The sequence below is a fragment of the Humulus lupulus genome, chromosome 8 (assembly GCF_963169125.1).
Source record: "Humulus lupulus chromosome 8, drHumLupu1.1, whole genome shotgun sequence".
Lineage (NCBI taxonomy): Eukaryota > Viridiplantae > Streptophyta > Magnoliopsida > Rosales > Cannabaceae > Humulus > Humulus lupulus.
The window spans coordinates 35,632,815-35,645,407 of record NC_084800.1 but is presented as its reverse complement, the minus strand read 5'-3'; the positions used below and the strand labels follow the sequence as shown (position 1 = coordinate 35,645,407).

At 33.5% G+C, this 12,593-nt stretch overlaps 1 protein-coding gene and 1 long non-coding RNA gene across 2 annotated transcripts; both read left to right on the top strand.

Annotated features, from left to right (window-relative positions):
- Window positions 1–915: 915 nt before the first annotated feature.
- LOC133796775 (uncharacterized) lies at window positions 916–6,380 on the top strand. The gene is made up of 3 exons (XR_009875534.1): window positions 916–1,578; window positions 2,507–2,570; window positions 5,922–6,380. It is a non-coding gene; the product is annotated as an uncharacterized LOC133796775 (long non-coding RNA).
- Window positions 6,381–10,349: 3,969 nt separating this feature from the next.
- On the top strand, window positions 10,350–10,979 carry LOC133795260 (uncharacterized). The gene has a single exon (XM_062232716.1). The coding sequence runs from the start codon at window positions 10,350–10,352 to the stop codon at window positions 10,977–10,979; it is 630 nt and encodes a 209-aa protein (XP_062088700.1).
- The last annotated feature ends 1,614 nt before the right edge of the window (window positions 10,980–12,593 follow it).

The following is a 12,593-nucleotide window of genomic DNA, read 5'->3' as shown; positions in this document are numbered from 1 at the left end:
AGGCGTTCTCAGAGGAACTAAGGGGTTTACCCTATTTTTGCCGCTTAGGTCGGCGGGATTGTAAATTTGAAACAGTAATGACCATTTTGTACTGAGAACAACTTGTAAATATTTTGATTAGCTTTGCAGAGCAGTTTGTAATGAAAAGTATCCATTCTTTTTTATTAATTTTCCACCTTAACCTGTTAATCACACTTAGAGCACGTTTTTAACCAAATGACTCGGGTAGCGGGTCAAATTTCCGGTTCACCGATCACCGTAACTGTTCTAGGGTAACCAGGGCGTTATAGTTAGAATTAGTCAAAGACTACGACTGTGAAATTTTATACCACACTGGTAAAGCTAACAAAGTAGCGGATGCATTAAGTAGAAAGATGTCGACAAGCTTGATGTTCCTTCAAGCCTTGTCCAAACCGCTACAAGAGGAAGCAGTAAGATCGGGCATAGAAGTAGCAGTCGGAGGATTGTCCAAATTGACGTTGCAGTTGACTCTGCTGGAGGAAATAAAAGAAGGTCAAGAATCAGATCCTCACCTAGCCGAGGTCAAAGCAAAAGTCAAAGAAGAAAAAGTGAAGAATTTTAATGTTTCTGACTCAGGAATATTAAAATTTCACGGAAGAATTTGCTGCAAGAGAGGACATTAAGAATAAGATTATGAATGAAGCTCATAACACTCCATACACGGTACACCTAGGCTCAACAAAGATGTACAAAAGTTTGAAGGAACACTTTTTGTAATATCCAACATTTTCATAATACATTTATTTATAATAAATCAGAGTTTTAATACATAAAATGTACAACTTTACAAATTTAAGAAATAGTAATGGAAAAATAGTGTTTAAAATATGATTTTATGTTTTTAATGAGATTAAAGAAAGAGAAATTTGAGTAGTCAAGTATTGGACCCAAATGTCATATAATTTTAATTGGGGATTTTTATAAAAATTAAGAAAGTTTGGCTAAAGGGCTTATTTGAAAAGAATTTTAGTATTTTGGGTCCAAGTGTAATTTTTAAAAATAAATAAATAAATAAATAAATAAAATAAAATAAAATAAAAGGCTTCAGCCTTTCATTTTACCCGAGCCCCCCCTCTCTCTCTCTCTCCTCAGAAAACCTCTCTCTCTCTCCCTCTCTCTCTCTCTCTCTCTCTCCTCTGCGTATTACTGTTGCCGACGACGCAGGAGTACTTTCCGGCCACCATTTTTAGCCACGCGCCGGACCGTTGGATTCAGAGGCCTCCGAACTATCGACCCACGCGGGAATCTAGAGCTCACTCGCCGATTAAACGCCTCAACCACTCGATTTAAGTTCGGCCACCCCGCGACTTCAAAGTTGCGATTCGGCCACCTCGGGCATCCGTTTGCCGATCCGTCACCACCATCGTGCTCCTCGTGTTGTGGGCTTCAAAACCCAATAACTTGTTCCTACATCTACCATAGTTGGGTGGTGGGCCCACCACGAGCCACCGCGATCCACCGTAGACCGACGGTCGAAACTTAGTGTTCGAGGTTCCGAAGTACGTTTTGAGTCTCAGAAAATCATCGTTTGACTTATTGTGGAACCCGATCATTTTGGTATAATTTCTTTAACCTATATATTGTGATTTAATTGTGATTGATTAGAGTAATTGTTATTATGTGTATTTATGGTATATAATTATATATTATTGATATATGGAATATTTTCTGTAATTTACTGGCTGTCTGGGATTATATATATTTTTGATACAGGTTTTGATTTTGGAATTGTCCACTGTATAGCCGTTGTGCTGTCTAATTTTCTAGAAAATATTAGATATTAAATCAAGTATAAAAATACATATTTAATTGATTTTATATTAATATGGAAATTATTATGATTAAGTAATTTTAATTATTATTGTTATTATTTTGTTAAGTAAATCAAGAATACAGATTCATATATATATATATATATGAAAAGTATGATTTATAGTAAACCTATTATCTAACCATTATTATTGTATATTAATATTTGAATATTAAAACAATATCAAATATTAGTTTCCTACAGTTATTGATATTTGTAAGACCAGTGAAGTTTGGAGAAAGTATATTTATTATATCACTGGAATTGATATTATGACTAATTAATAATAATATAAATATTTATATTTATATTATTATCATTATATTGATTATTACAACTTTATGTTAAAAATATGATTTCTTTTATAAAATGACTATTTGAATATATACATCCATATACGTATTGCTATTGAAGTATTTTGTTATTAATATCGAAATAAGTTTAATTATAGACGATAATTATTATTTTTGTTGGGATTATTATTATTATTATCATAAAGGTACATTATCTTATGAGCAAGGTTTAAAGCATGGTTTTATATGAAGAGTTATTTGCATTACGTTGATAATAATTTATTATTATCATTTATATAGTTTCTGGTATTATTAATATACACTATCAATAGTGTATATTTATGATTTTGATAGAATTTAATAAATGATGTGCCTTGAATAGGATTTGTATGGATTTGATTGATTGACTCTTGGTGAGGAATTTTAAAATAAGCTAAGGACCTAAGGTAAGTAAATCTCACCTTTTGTGCTTAAGTGTAAGATGCATGACTACATTGATTGTGTACATCTGACGAGTTAAGTATGGTATGATGATGATGCATATGATAAGTATGTGAAAAATGGTTATATGAACACCATAAGGGTGTTGTGTGATATGTAATTGATGAATTATGTGATATGTGAAAGATGTCTTACTTGGTTAAGAATGATATGAATTATGTGCAAGTATGTGTTCTTATGTTGATGGATATGTGGATTACTCTATGTTCATGATTTGTTATATGTTATGATATATGAAGCGTTTAAGTTTTTAGGCTGGAAACCTTAGACCTGAGCCATAGCTCTACGTTAAGGTATAACAACGCCACCAACCCAAAGCTTCATGTATTATGACTAAAGATGTTTTGAGTTATATGAGATGTGATACAATGCCTTGATTGAATACCATCAACACGAATCATGAACATGAACATTGGCATTTCAGCATCAGCATGTATGCATGGCATGTACAGTTATGTGATACATTATTATGTGATATAAGACCATGCATATGAATATGAGAAAAGTTATGAAATGCCTTGAAAAGTCTTATGTAAAGTTAAACATTTTAATGACACAAGGCTTAAGCAAAATGATAATAAGATGTTTAAAAAGGGTGCCACTGTTTTGATGAAGCAATCAAGTAAGTTCAGTAAAGAAGACGGAAGTCTATAAGACTTATAGTGGCTGCCCACTAGTGTGGGCTAGGTCAGAGTTGACCATTCAGATATGTTTTCCATGTTTCCGTCTTTCTCCTCCATATGTGTAATAAGTATGGCAGCTATGGCAACGATGAAATGAGTGTTATGATGAGCCTAGCTGAGATGATGGCTAGCCGGAGGAGAACCCATGGGATTCTATATGATATGTGTAACAAGCCCTGCAGGCATTGGCTGAATCAAACAGTGTGCACAAGAGATATTGGGCCCATAAAAATGTGAAACTAAAAGAAAGAGCATAAAAGTAAAGTTTGAAAGTGCATGAGCAATAAATGAAATGCATAAGTATATAAGTCAGCATATTAGTATATGTGCACTACAAACTCACGACATTCATGTGTATGTGTATGCATGAGATTTTCTTACTGAGCGTTAGCTCATTATGTTATTTTCCAACATTTTTCCAGGTGTGGCTTTAGCTGTTGAGCAACTTGTGGAGCACGGACTCAGTAGCAATGCAATAATGGTTTAGAGTTTTCATATGGCTGCCTTAAATTTAAAGTATTCATACGTGTAATAATTTCTTCTAATAAGTTTATATAAAAGTTTTAAATTTTTCTGTATTTCTTCGTATCATTTTATTTAATTCTTTTGGTCAAGTGCCTTACATACTCGTAAACCCTAGAATTACGAGTATGTGGCAGACGTACCCTACCTTAGGGACGTTACAAATGGTATCAGAGCTTTGAGTTTGTAGATGTCGTATACTCGTTATGTTATTAGATTTTGGGATCTGAAATGCTACTGAGTTCCGCCACAAGACAAGCCACACGTTAATGGTTAGTATAATTTATCCATATTTTAGTTAATGTATGTTAATGATGTTGTATAATTGTATTAGAAACTCATTGTGTGTTTGAGTTTCCATGATATAAGTATGAGTTTGGATTAAATGAATATTTTCATGCACGGTAGAGAAATTGAAGTTTGTTATTTATCTGAATGCATGCCTTTATTATTGATGTGATAAATAATTGATGATTTATCGATGTCGATGTTTGGATTGTTAATTGATATTCTCAAGCTTTGAAAGTGACCTATCAGTCCAGTTAGTGTGTTAAGGGTTAATATGTCAGGTTAGTGTTTTGGAGAGCAAAGTTTTAGGTTGTTGCTGAGAGCACACACAATAAGAGACTTTAGTGAAACAGTAGTAATATATAGAAAAAAAAAAAAAAATACATAATACATTAAGGATTGGGGTTTTGGACACGTTCTACCTCGTCAATCAACTTTTGTTGTTCAACTCTAAGGGTCTCCCCAGTAGTTTGCAGTGTCTGAAATTTTTCCTTCATATCGACTGAGTAGTTAGCAAGAAGTGTAGTTAAAGTCCCATTCTCCTTAACCAACTTCTCCTTCTCTCGAGTCAATGCCTTGTTGGCATTTCTAATGGTTATCATCTCTTGTTTTTGTGTTTCTATATACCTTTTCAAGTGGTCAACCTCTTGTTCTCTTGCAAGAACCCGTTGGCCTAGGTTTGAGACCGATGCTGCCGCCTGAGTGGTAAGAACTAAGGAATCTTTTACAGCTTGTAGGTCTGACCTATGGGATAAAATTATTTGGTCTTTAGGGGTGAGTATGCTTTGACCTATACTAATGGCCACCTTTTTATCGAGCATAGCTGAATCCTCCACCGTGACAAGGCCAGTATCAGAATAAAATTTGGGAAGCCAAACTCTGGGAAATTGAGTATTTCGTTCTGGGATGTGTACCGTAGGATACACCATTAGCTGTGGTAGGGGTGCAGAAATTTGTGGTGAAGATTCAATAGTGGGAAGATTTGGCTCAGGTAAAGCTAAAGTTAGGTCTAAGTTCAGCTGAGATGATGAGGATGCCATGGGTTGCTTAGCTTGAGTAATGGACGGAAGTAATAATGATTTGGTTTTCAAAAGCTTGAGATTGATTGTGTTTTAGTGTGTATGTGATGAATTTTATTTATAGAAAAATGTGTTGAACTGTTGGGTCATTGGATCCTTGAATTTGTTTGTTTTCAAGATAGATATCACAGATTTTATCTTGTTCAATGTGTTACGCTATCCTCTCTGATGATGAAAGTCAAACTTATTAGATGTTGTCGACATGGAAATCACTTCTATTGATTTTGCGATCCTGATTTGAACATGGAAACAATTTGTAAATTGTTGAATGAATCGAGGTGATAAATGTTATTTACTGAATTACTCTGTAGTGTGAATTACTTTCGGCGATTAAATTATAGTATATTAGCTGTTTTATCCCGAAAGTAAGATAATGTATTACTTGTGTGAAGTGATGACTGAGTATTATTGGTATAGGTGTTGAAATGAGACATGTCTAACTTATTAGACATGTGAGAATTATTCGTTTTAGTAGATGAAGTGGTGGATTGGTCAGTCAAGACTTATCCCATGTTTTATTCAATGAAGGGATACTAAGCTAAGTGTGTGAATTTCCGAGTGGCCACGGTTATTTGCATTCTAGCATAGTATCAATATGCCCTTTATTATTTTATACATTTGGAAACAATTTTGATTTTTAAATGTTTTCTTAGAGAAAGAATGAGAGTCAGGCTTTTCTGAACTGGTACCTAATGAATGGCCTATCTCACTATTTCTCATTCAGGGCAAGAAGTCGGTTTTGACAACGAAAGGGTTTCACAGAGACTTGGTTTTAAAGAATAATCTTCATCGGCTATATAATTGTTTTCTAGTTATCCAATTTTTTTTATGCCGAAAAACTTTCTATTGAACAAACTTGTTGCTCAATTTAGCATCTATTATCAAGGTATAACCAGTCAATTGCATCTGCTTAAAAAAAAAAAAAAAAAAATTGACTGTAAGACATGAAGATCAAGGATGTTTTCATGATGATGGTCATTTTCTCTTCTTACGTTATGTGGTTTGTGTTCAAAAGTATGGATGATGAGGATTCGTTTGTATTTTCGTATACATTCATCGTAATTTATACTATTGTTATAGCTTATTTCCTTTCTATCTATATTGTAGTCCTCATGTGAGGTGTTTACACATCCTCGCCTTTTTATATATGATAAGGATTACAAGAAGTCAGGAATAAGTTTTGTTTTCGGAGTGAAAGTAAGTGTTGTGTATAAAATCTTATGCTGTGAAATGTTGTTCTGTTTATTTGTAATGGTAGTTCTTGTCTCCGATTATCAAATTTTAGTTTGAAATTTCGAGGACGAAATTATTTTAACGGGGGAAGGATTGTAATATCCAACATTTTCATAATACATTTATTTATAATAAATCAGAGTTTTAATACATAAAATGTACAACTTTACAAATTTAAGAAATAGTAATGGAAAAATAGTGTTTAAAATATGATTTTATGTTTTTAATGAGATTAAAGAAAGAGAAATTTGAGTAGTCAAGTATTGGACCCAAATGTCATATAATTTTAATTGGGGATTTTTATAAAAATTAAGAAAGTTTGGCTAAAGGGCTTATTTGAAAAGAATTTTAGTATTTTGGGTCCAAGTGTAATTTTTAAAAATAAATAAATAAATAAATAAATAAAATAAAATAAAATAAAAGGCTTCAGCCTTTCATTTTACCCGAGCCCCCCCTCTCTCTCTCTCTCCTCAGAAAACCTCTCTCTCTCTCCCTCTCTCTCTCTCTCTCTCTCTCCTCTGCGTATTACTGTTGCCGACGACGCAGGAGTACTTTCCGGCCACCATTTTTAGCCACGCGCCGGACCGTTGGATTCAGAGGCCTCCGAACTATCGACCCACGCGGGAATCTAGAGCTCACTCGCCGATTAAACGCCTCAACCACTCGATTTAAGTTCGGCCACCCCGCGACTTCAAAGTTGCGATTCGGCCACCTCGGGCATCCGTTTGCCGATCCGTCACCACCATCGTGCTCCTCGTGTTGTGGGCTTCAAAACCCAATAACTTGTTCCTACATCTACCATAGTTGGGTGGTGGGCCCACCACGAGCCACCGCGATCCACCGTAGACCGACGGTCGAAACTTAGTGTTCGAGGTTCCGAAGTACGTTTTGAGTCTCAGAAAATCATCGTTTGACTTATTGTGGAACCCGATCATTTTGGTATAATTTCTTTAACCTATATATTGTGATTTAATTGTGATTGATTAGAGTAATTGTTATTATGTGTATTTATGGTATATAATTATATATTATTGATATATGGAATATTTTCTGTAATTTACTGGCTGTCTGGGATTATATATATTTTTGATACAGGTTTTGATTTTGGAATTGTCCACTGTATAGCCGTTGTGCTGTCTAATTTTCTAGAAAATATTAGATATTAAATCAAGTATAAAAATACATATTTAATTGATTTTATATTAATATGGAAATTATTATGATTAAGTAATTTTAATTATTATTGTTATTATTTTGTTAAGTAAATCAAGAATACAGATTCATATATATATATATATATGAAAAGTATGATTTATAGTAAACCTATTATCTAACCATTATTATTGTATATTAATATTTGAATATTAAAACAATATCAAATATTAGTTTCCTACAGTTATTGATATTTGTAAGACCAGTGAAGTTTGGAGAAAGTATATTTATTATATCACTGGAATTGATATTATGACTAATTAATAATAATATAAATATTTATATTTATATTATTATCATTATATTGATTATTACAACTTTATGTTAAAAATATGATTTCTTTTATAAAATGACTATTTGAATATATACATCCATATACGTATTGCTATTGAAGTATTTTGTTATTAATATCGAAATAAGTTTAATTATAGACGATAATTATTATTTTTGTTGGGATTATTATTATTATTATCATAAAGGTACATTATCTTATGAGCAAGGTTTAAAGCATGGTTTTATATGAAGAGTTATTTGCATTACGTTGATAATAATTTATTATTATCATTTATATAGTTTCTGGTATTATTAATATACACTATCAATAGTGTATATTTATGATTTTGATAGAATTTAATAAATGATGTGCCTTGAATAGGATTTGTATGGATTTGATTGATTGACTCTTGGTGAGGAATTTTAAAATAAGCTAAGGACCTAAGGTAAGTAAATCTCACCTTTTGTGCTTAAGTGTAAGATGCATGACTACATTGATTGTGTACATCTGACGAGTTAAGTATGGTATGATGATGATGCATATGATAAGTATGTGAAAAATGGTTATATGAACACCATAAGGGTGTTGTGTGATATGTAATTGATGAATTATGTGATATGTGAAAGATGTCTTACTTGGTTAAGAATGATATGAATTATGTGCAAGTATGTGTTCTTATGTTGATGGATATGTGGATTACTCTATGTTCATGATTTGTTATATGTTATGATATATGAAGCGTTTAAGTTTTTAGGCTGGAAACCTTAGACCTGAGCCATAGCTCTACGTTAAGGTATAACAACGCCACCAACCCAAAGCTTCATGTATTATGACTAAAGATGTTTTGAGTTATATGAGATGTGATACAATGCCTTGATTGAATACCATCAACACGAATCATGAACATGAACATTGGCATTTCAGCATCAGCATGTATGCATGGCATGTACAGTTATGTGATACATTATTATGTGATATAAGACCATGCATATGAATATGAGAAAAGTTATGAAATGCCTTGAAAAGTCTTATGTAAAGTTAAACATTTTAATGACACAAGGCTTAAGCAAAATGATAATAAGATGTTTAAAAAGGGTGCCACTGTTGTGATGAAGCAATCAAGTAAGTTCAGTAAAGAAGACGGAAGTCTATAAGACTTATAGTGGCTGCCCACTAGTGTGGGCTAGGTCAGAGTTGACCATTCAGATATGTTTTCCATGTTTCCGTCTTTCTCCTCCATATGTGTAATAAGTATGGCAGCTATGGCAACGATGAAATGAGTGTTATGATGAGCCTAGCTGAGATGATGGCTAGCCGGAGGAGAACCCATGGGATTCTATATGATATGTGTAACAAGCCCTGCAGGCATTGGCTGAATCAAACAGTGTGCACAAGAGATATTGGGCCCATAAAAATGTGAAACTAAAAGAAAGAGCATAAAAGTAAAGTTTGAAAGTGCATGAGCAATAAATGAAATGCATAAGTATATAAGTCAGCATATTAGTATATGTGCACTACAAACTCACGACATTCATGTGTATGTGTATGCATGAGATTTTCTTACTGAGCGTTAGCTCATTATGTTATTTTCCAACATTTTTCCAGGTGTGGCTTTAGCTGTTGAGCAACTTGTGGAGCACGGACTCAGTAGCAATGCAATAATGGTTTAGAGTTTTCATATGGCTGCCTTAAATTTAAAGTATTCATACGTGTAATAATTTCTTCTAATAAGTTTATATAAAAGTTTTAAATTTTTCTGTATTTCTTCGTATCATTTTATTTAATTCTTTTGGTCAAGTGCCTTACATACTCGTAAACCCTAGAATTACGAGTATGTGGCAGACGTACCCTACCTTAGGGACGTTACACTTTTGGTGGCCTGGCATGAAGAAAGATGTAGCCTAATATGTAGCTCGATGCCTTACATGCCAAAGGATTAAGGTAGAACATCAATGACCTGGAGGAGAACTGCAGCCCTTGGAAATACCAGAATGGAAATGGGAGCATATTGCAATGGACTTCGTTATTAGACTTCCACGAATAAGCAAAGGATATGATTCGATATGGGTCATCATCGATCGATTAACAAAGTCTGCTTATTTCCTTCCGGTAAAGGTAACGTACACAGGGGACCAGTTAGCGGAAGCCAATGTGCAAGAGATAGTACGATTGCATGGAATTCCAATTTCCATAGTGTCAGATAGAGACTCAAAATTTACTTCAAAGTTCTGGCAAAGCTTGCACAAGGCTATGGGGACAAGATTGAAATTTAGTACAGCTTTCCACCCACAAACAGATGGTCAAACAGAAAGGACTATACAAACTCTTGAAGATATGCTAAGAGCGTGTGTCCTGGACTTTGAAGGATTGTGGAGTAAATATTTACCGCTGATTGAATTTTCCTATAACAACAGTTATCAGGAAACTATAGGGATGGCACCCTATGAAGCATTATATGGGTGGAAATGTCGATCTCCTATCCATTGGTATGAGGTGGGTGAAAGAAAGTACATAGAGCAACAAACAGGACCAGATATTGTGACGTCGACAACGGAAGTCGTTCGAAAAATTCAACAGAGGATAGCAGCAGCCCAAAGTCGACAAAAGTGCTATGCTGACAAACGAAGAAGACCATTAGAGTTCCAAGTCGGAGAAAAAGTATTTCTACAGATAACACCAATGAAAGGTGTTATGAGATTTGGACAAAAAGAAAAGTTGAATCCAAGGTTCATTGGACCTTTTGAAATATTAGACCGAATTGGAAAAGTGGCCTATAAATTAGCACTACCACCAGAGTTGTCGGATGTGCATGATGTCTTCCATGTGTCTATGCTGAAGAAATATATTCCTGATTCCAGTCACGTGTTGCAACATGAAGTTATCCAGGTGGACAAAGACCTTACCTATGAGGAAAAACCTGTCCAAATCTTGGATCGAAAGAATAAGGTCTTAAGAAATAAAGAAATACCTTTGGTCAAGGTATTGTGGAGAAGCCAGACAATAGAAGAGGCTATGTGGGAGCGTGAAGATGAGATGAAAGCTAAATATCCCGATTTACTCTAGATTTTCGTGGACGAAAATTTGTGAGGGTAGATTGTAACTCCCACTTCTTTCTACAAATGCATTATAAAAATTATGAAAAATAAGAGAATATATTTTTATTCATACTTTTGAGTGCATTGCAATGTTAATCGAAGGCTAGATCTATTAAGTAAAGTGGAAGAATAACTAATGAATACGCAACTATAATATTCATGGGCATTTCATTAGTATAATACCCATAGAATGATGCTAAATACAAGCAAATAATCACTAAAGTTATGAACAATAAAGAGAAATTCATGATTTAATGATGAATTTTATCTAGAAGGTTAAGAGATGAAGAAGTTGTGCAAGTAAATGGTTGAAGGAACAAGTATTTATAGGACAAAAACTAGCCGTTATAACTGTTGGTGAATAGTGATATGACTGTTGGAAACAATAACCTGACCGTTGGGGATATAGTTGTATTCTATTGTGGGATTTTAACAATTCTAAGTTGTTGAAGTAACTAACACATGAGAATAATTAATTTATGGATGTTAGAGAAACTTTTAAGAAAAATTTGTGAGCAAAAAATGTTGGACTAAGTAATATAAGAAAATTGAGAAGTTTTCATTTTTTTGGTTACTATTCACCGGGTACTATTCATAGTGGGTCTCACAGTAGGGTCCACATGGGTCCCACAATGGGGTCCACCCCATGGTTCCCACATGATGATGCAGTAGTGATACAATGATGACTTTAGCAAACCACCATGCTTAATATTTTGAATTTTTTATTATTCCACTATGCTTGATATTTTAAATATTTTATTAGCATAGTATCTCAAGTTTTTCCTATAAATAGCTCTTCCAAAACTCATTTTGAATCACGAAACCTCATTTTATTTCTCTCACTCCACCCAAAAATCTTCTTAACACCATTCTAAAGTTCTAAACCTCGAAGATCTAGGCGAAATTCTGTCTGTAACGCTAGTCTACGAAAACCTTTTAGGAAAGCTCTTTCTCGAGCCTTTCATTTCAGTTATTTAGTTATTATATGTACATATTATTTTACTATGTTGTTATAATGCCAAAATTTATACATAGATTATTTTACTATGCCGTTATAATGCCAAAATTTATATATAGATTATTTTACTATGCCGTTATAATGCCAAAATTTATATATAGATTATGTTACTATGTCGTTATATATATAGATTATGCCAAAATTTATATAAATAGATTATGTTCCCATGCCGTTAAAATGCCAAAATTTATATATAGATTATTTTACCATGTCGTTTAGGGTGATTTTTTTTATTTTGGGTATTTTTTTCAAGATCTACACGTTTGACATGCTCATATGCACATTTGGGAAGTTTAGAACTTGAAAATATACCAAAAGATGTCTTAAACATGAGCTATGTTTGCACTTTTTTATTTTTTACAAGTGTTACACTTCACAAATGTGCATATGAACATGTCAAACGTGTAGATATTAAAATAATACCCAAAATCAAAAAATAAATCACCTCAAACGGACACCAGAGTGAAAAATTATGTCTCTTGCAAGAATTGCATCAAGCACCATCGAACCACCATCGAGCAAAGTCATTTTTCCATGAAAAATCATGTTTTTGAAGGTCCCATC

Excerpts from the sequence above, each read along its gene's own strand:
- LOC133795260 (XM_062232716.1), top strand. The coding sequence starts at position 10,350 with ATGGCACCCTATGAAGCATTATATGGGTGGAAATGTCGATCTCCTATC.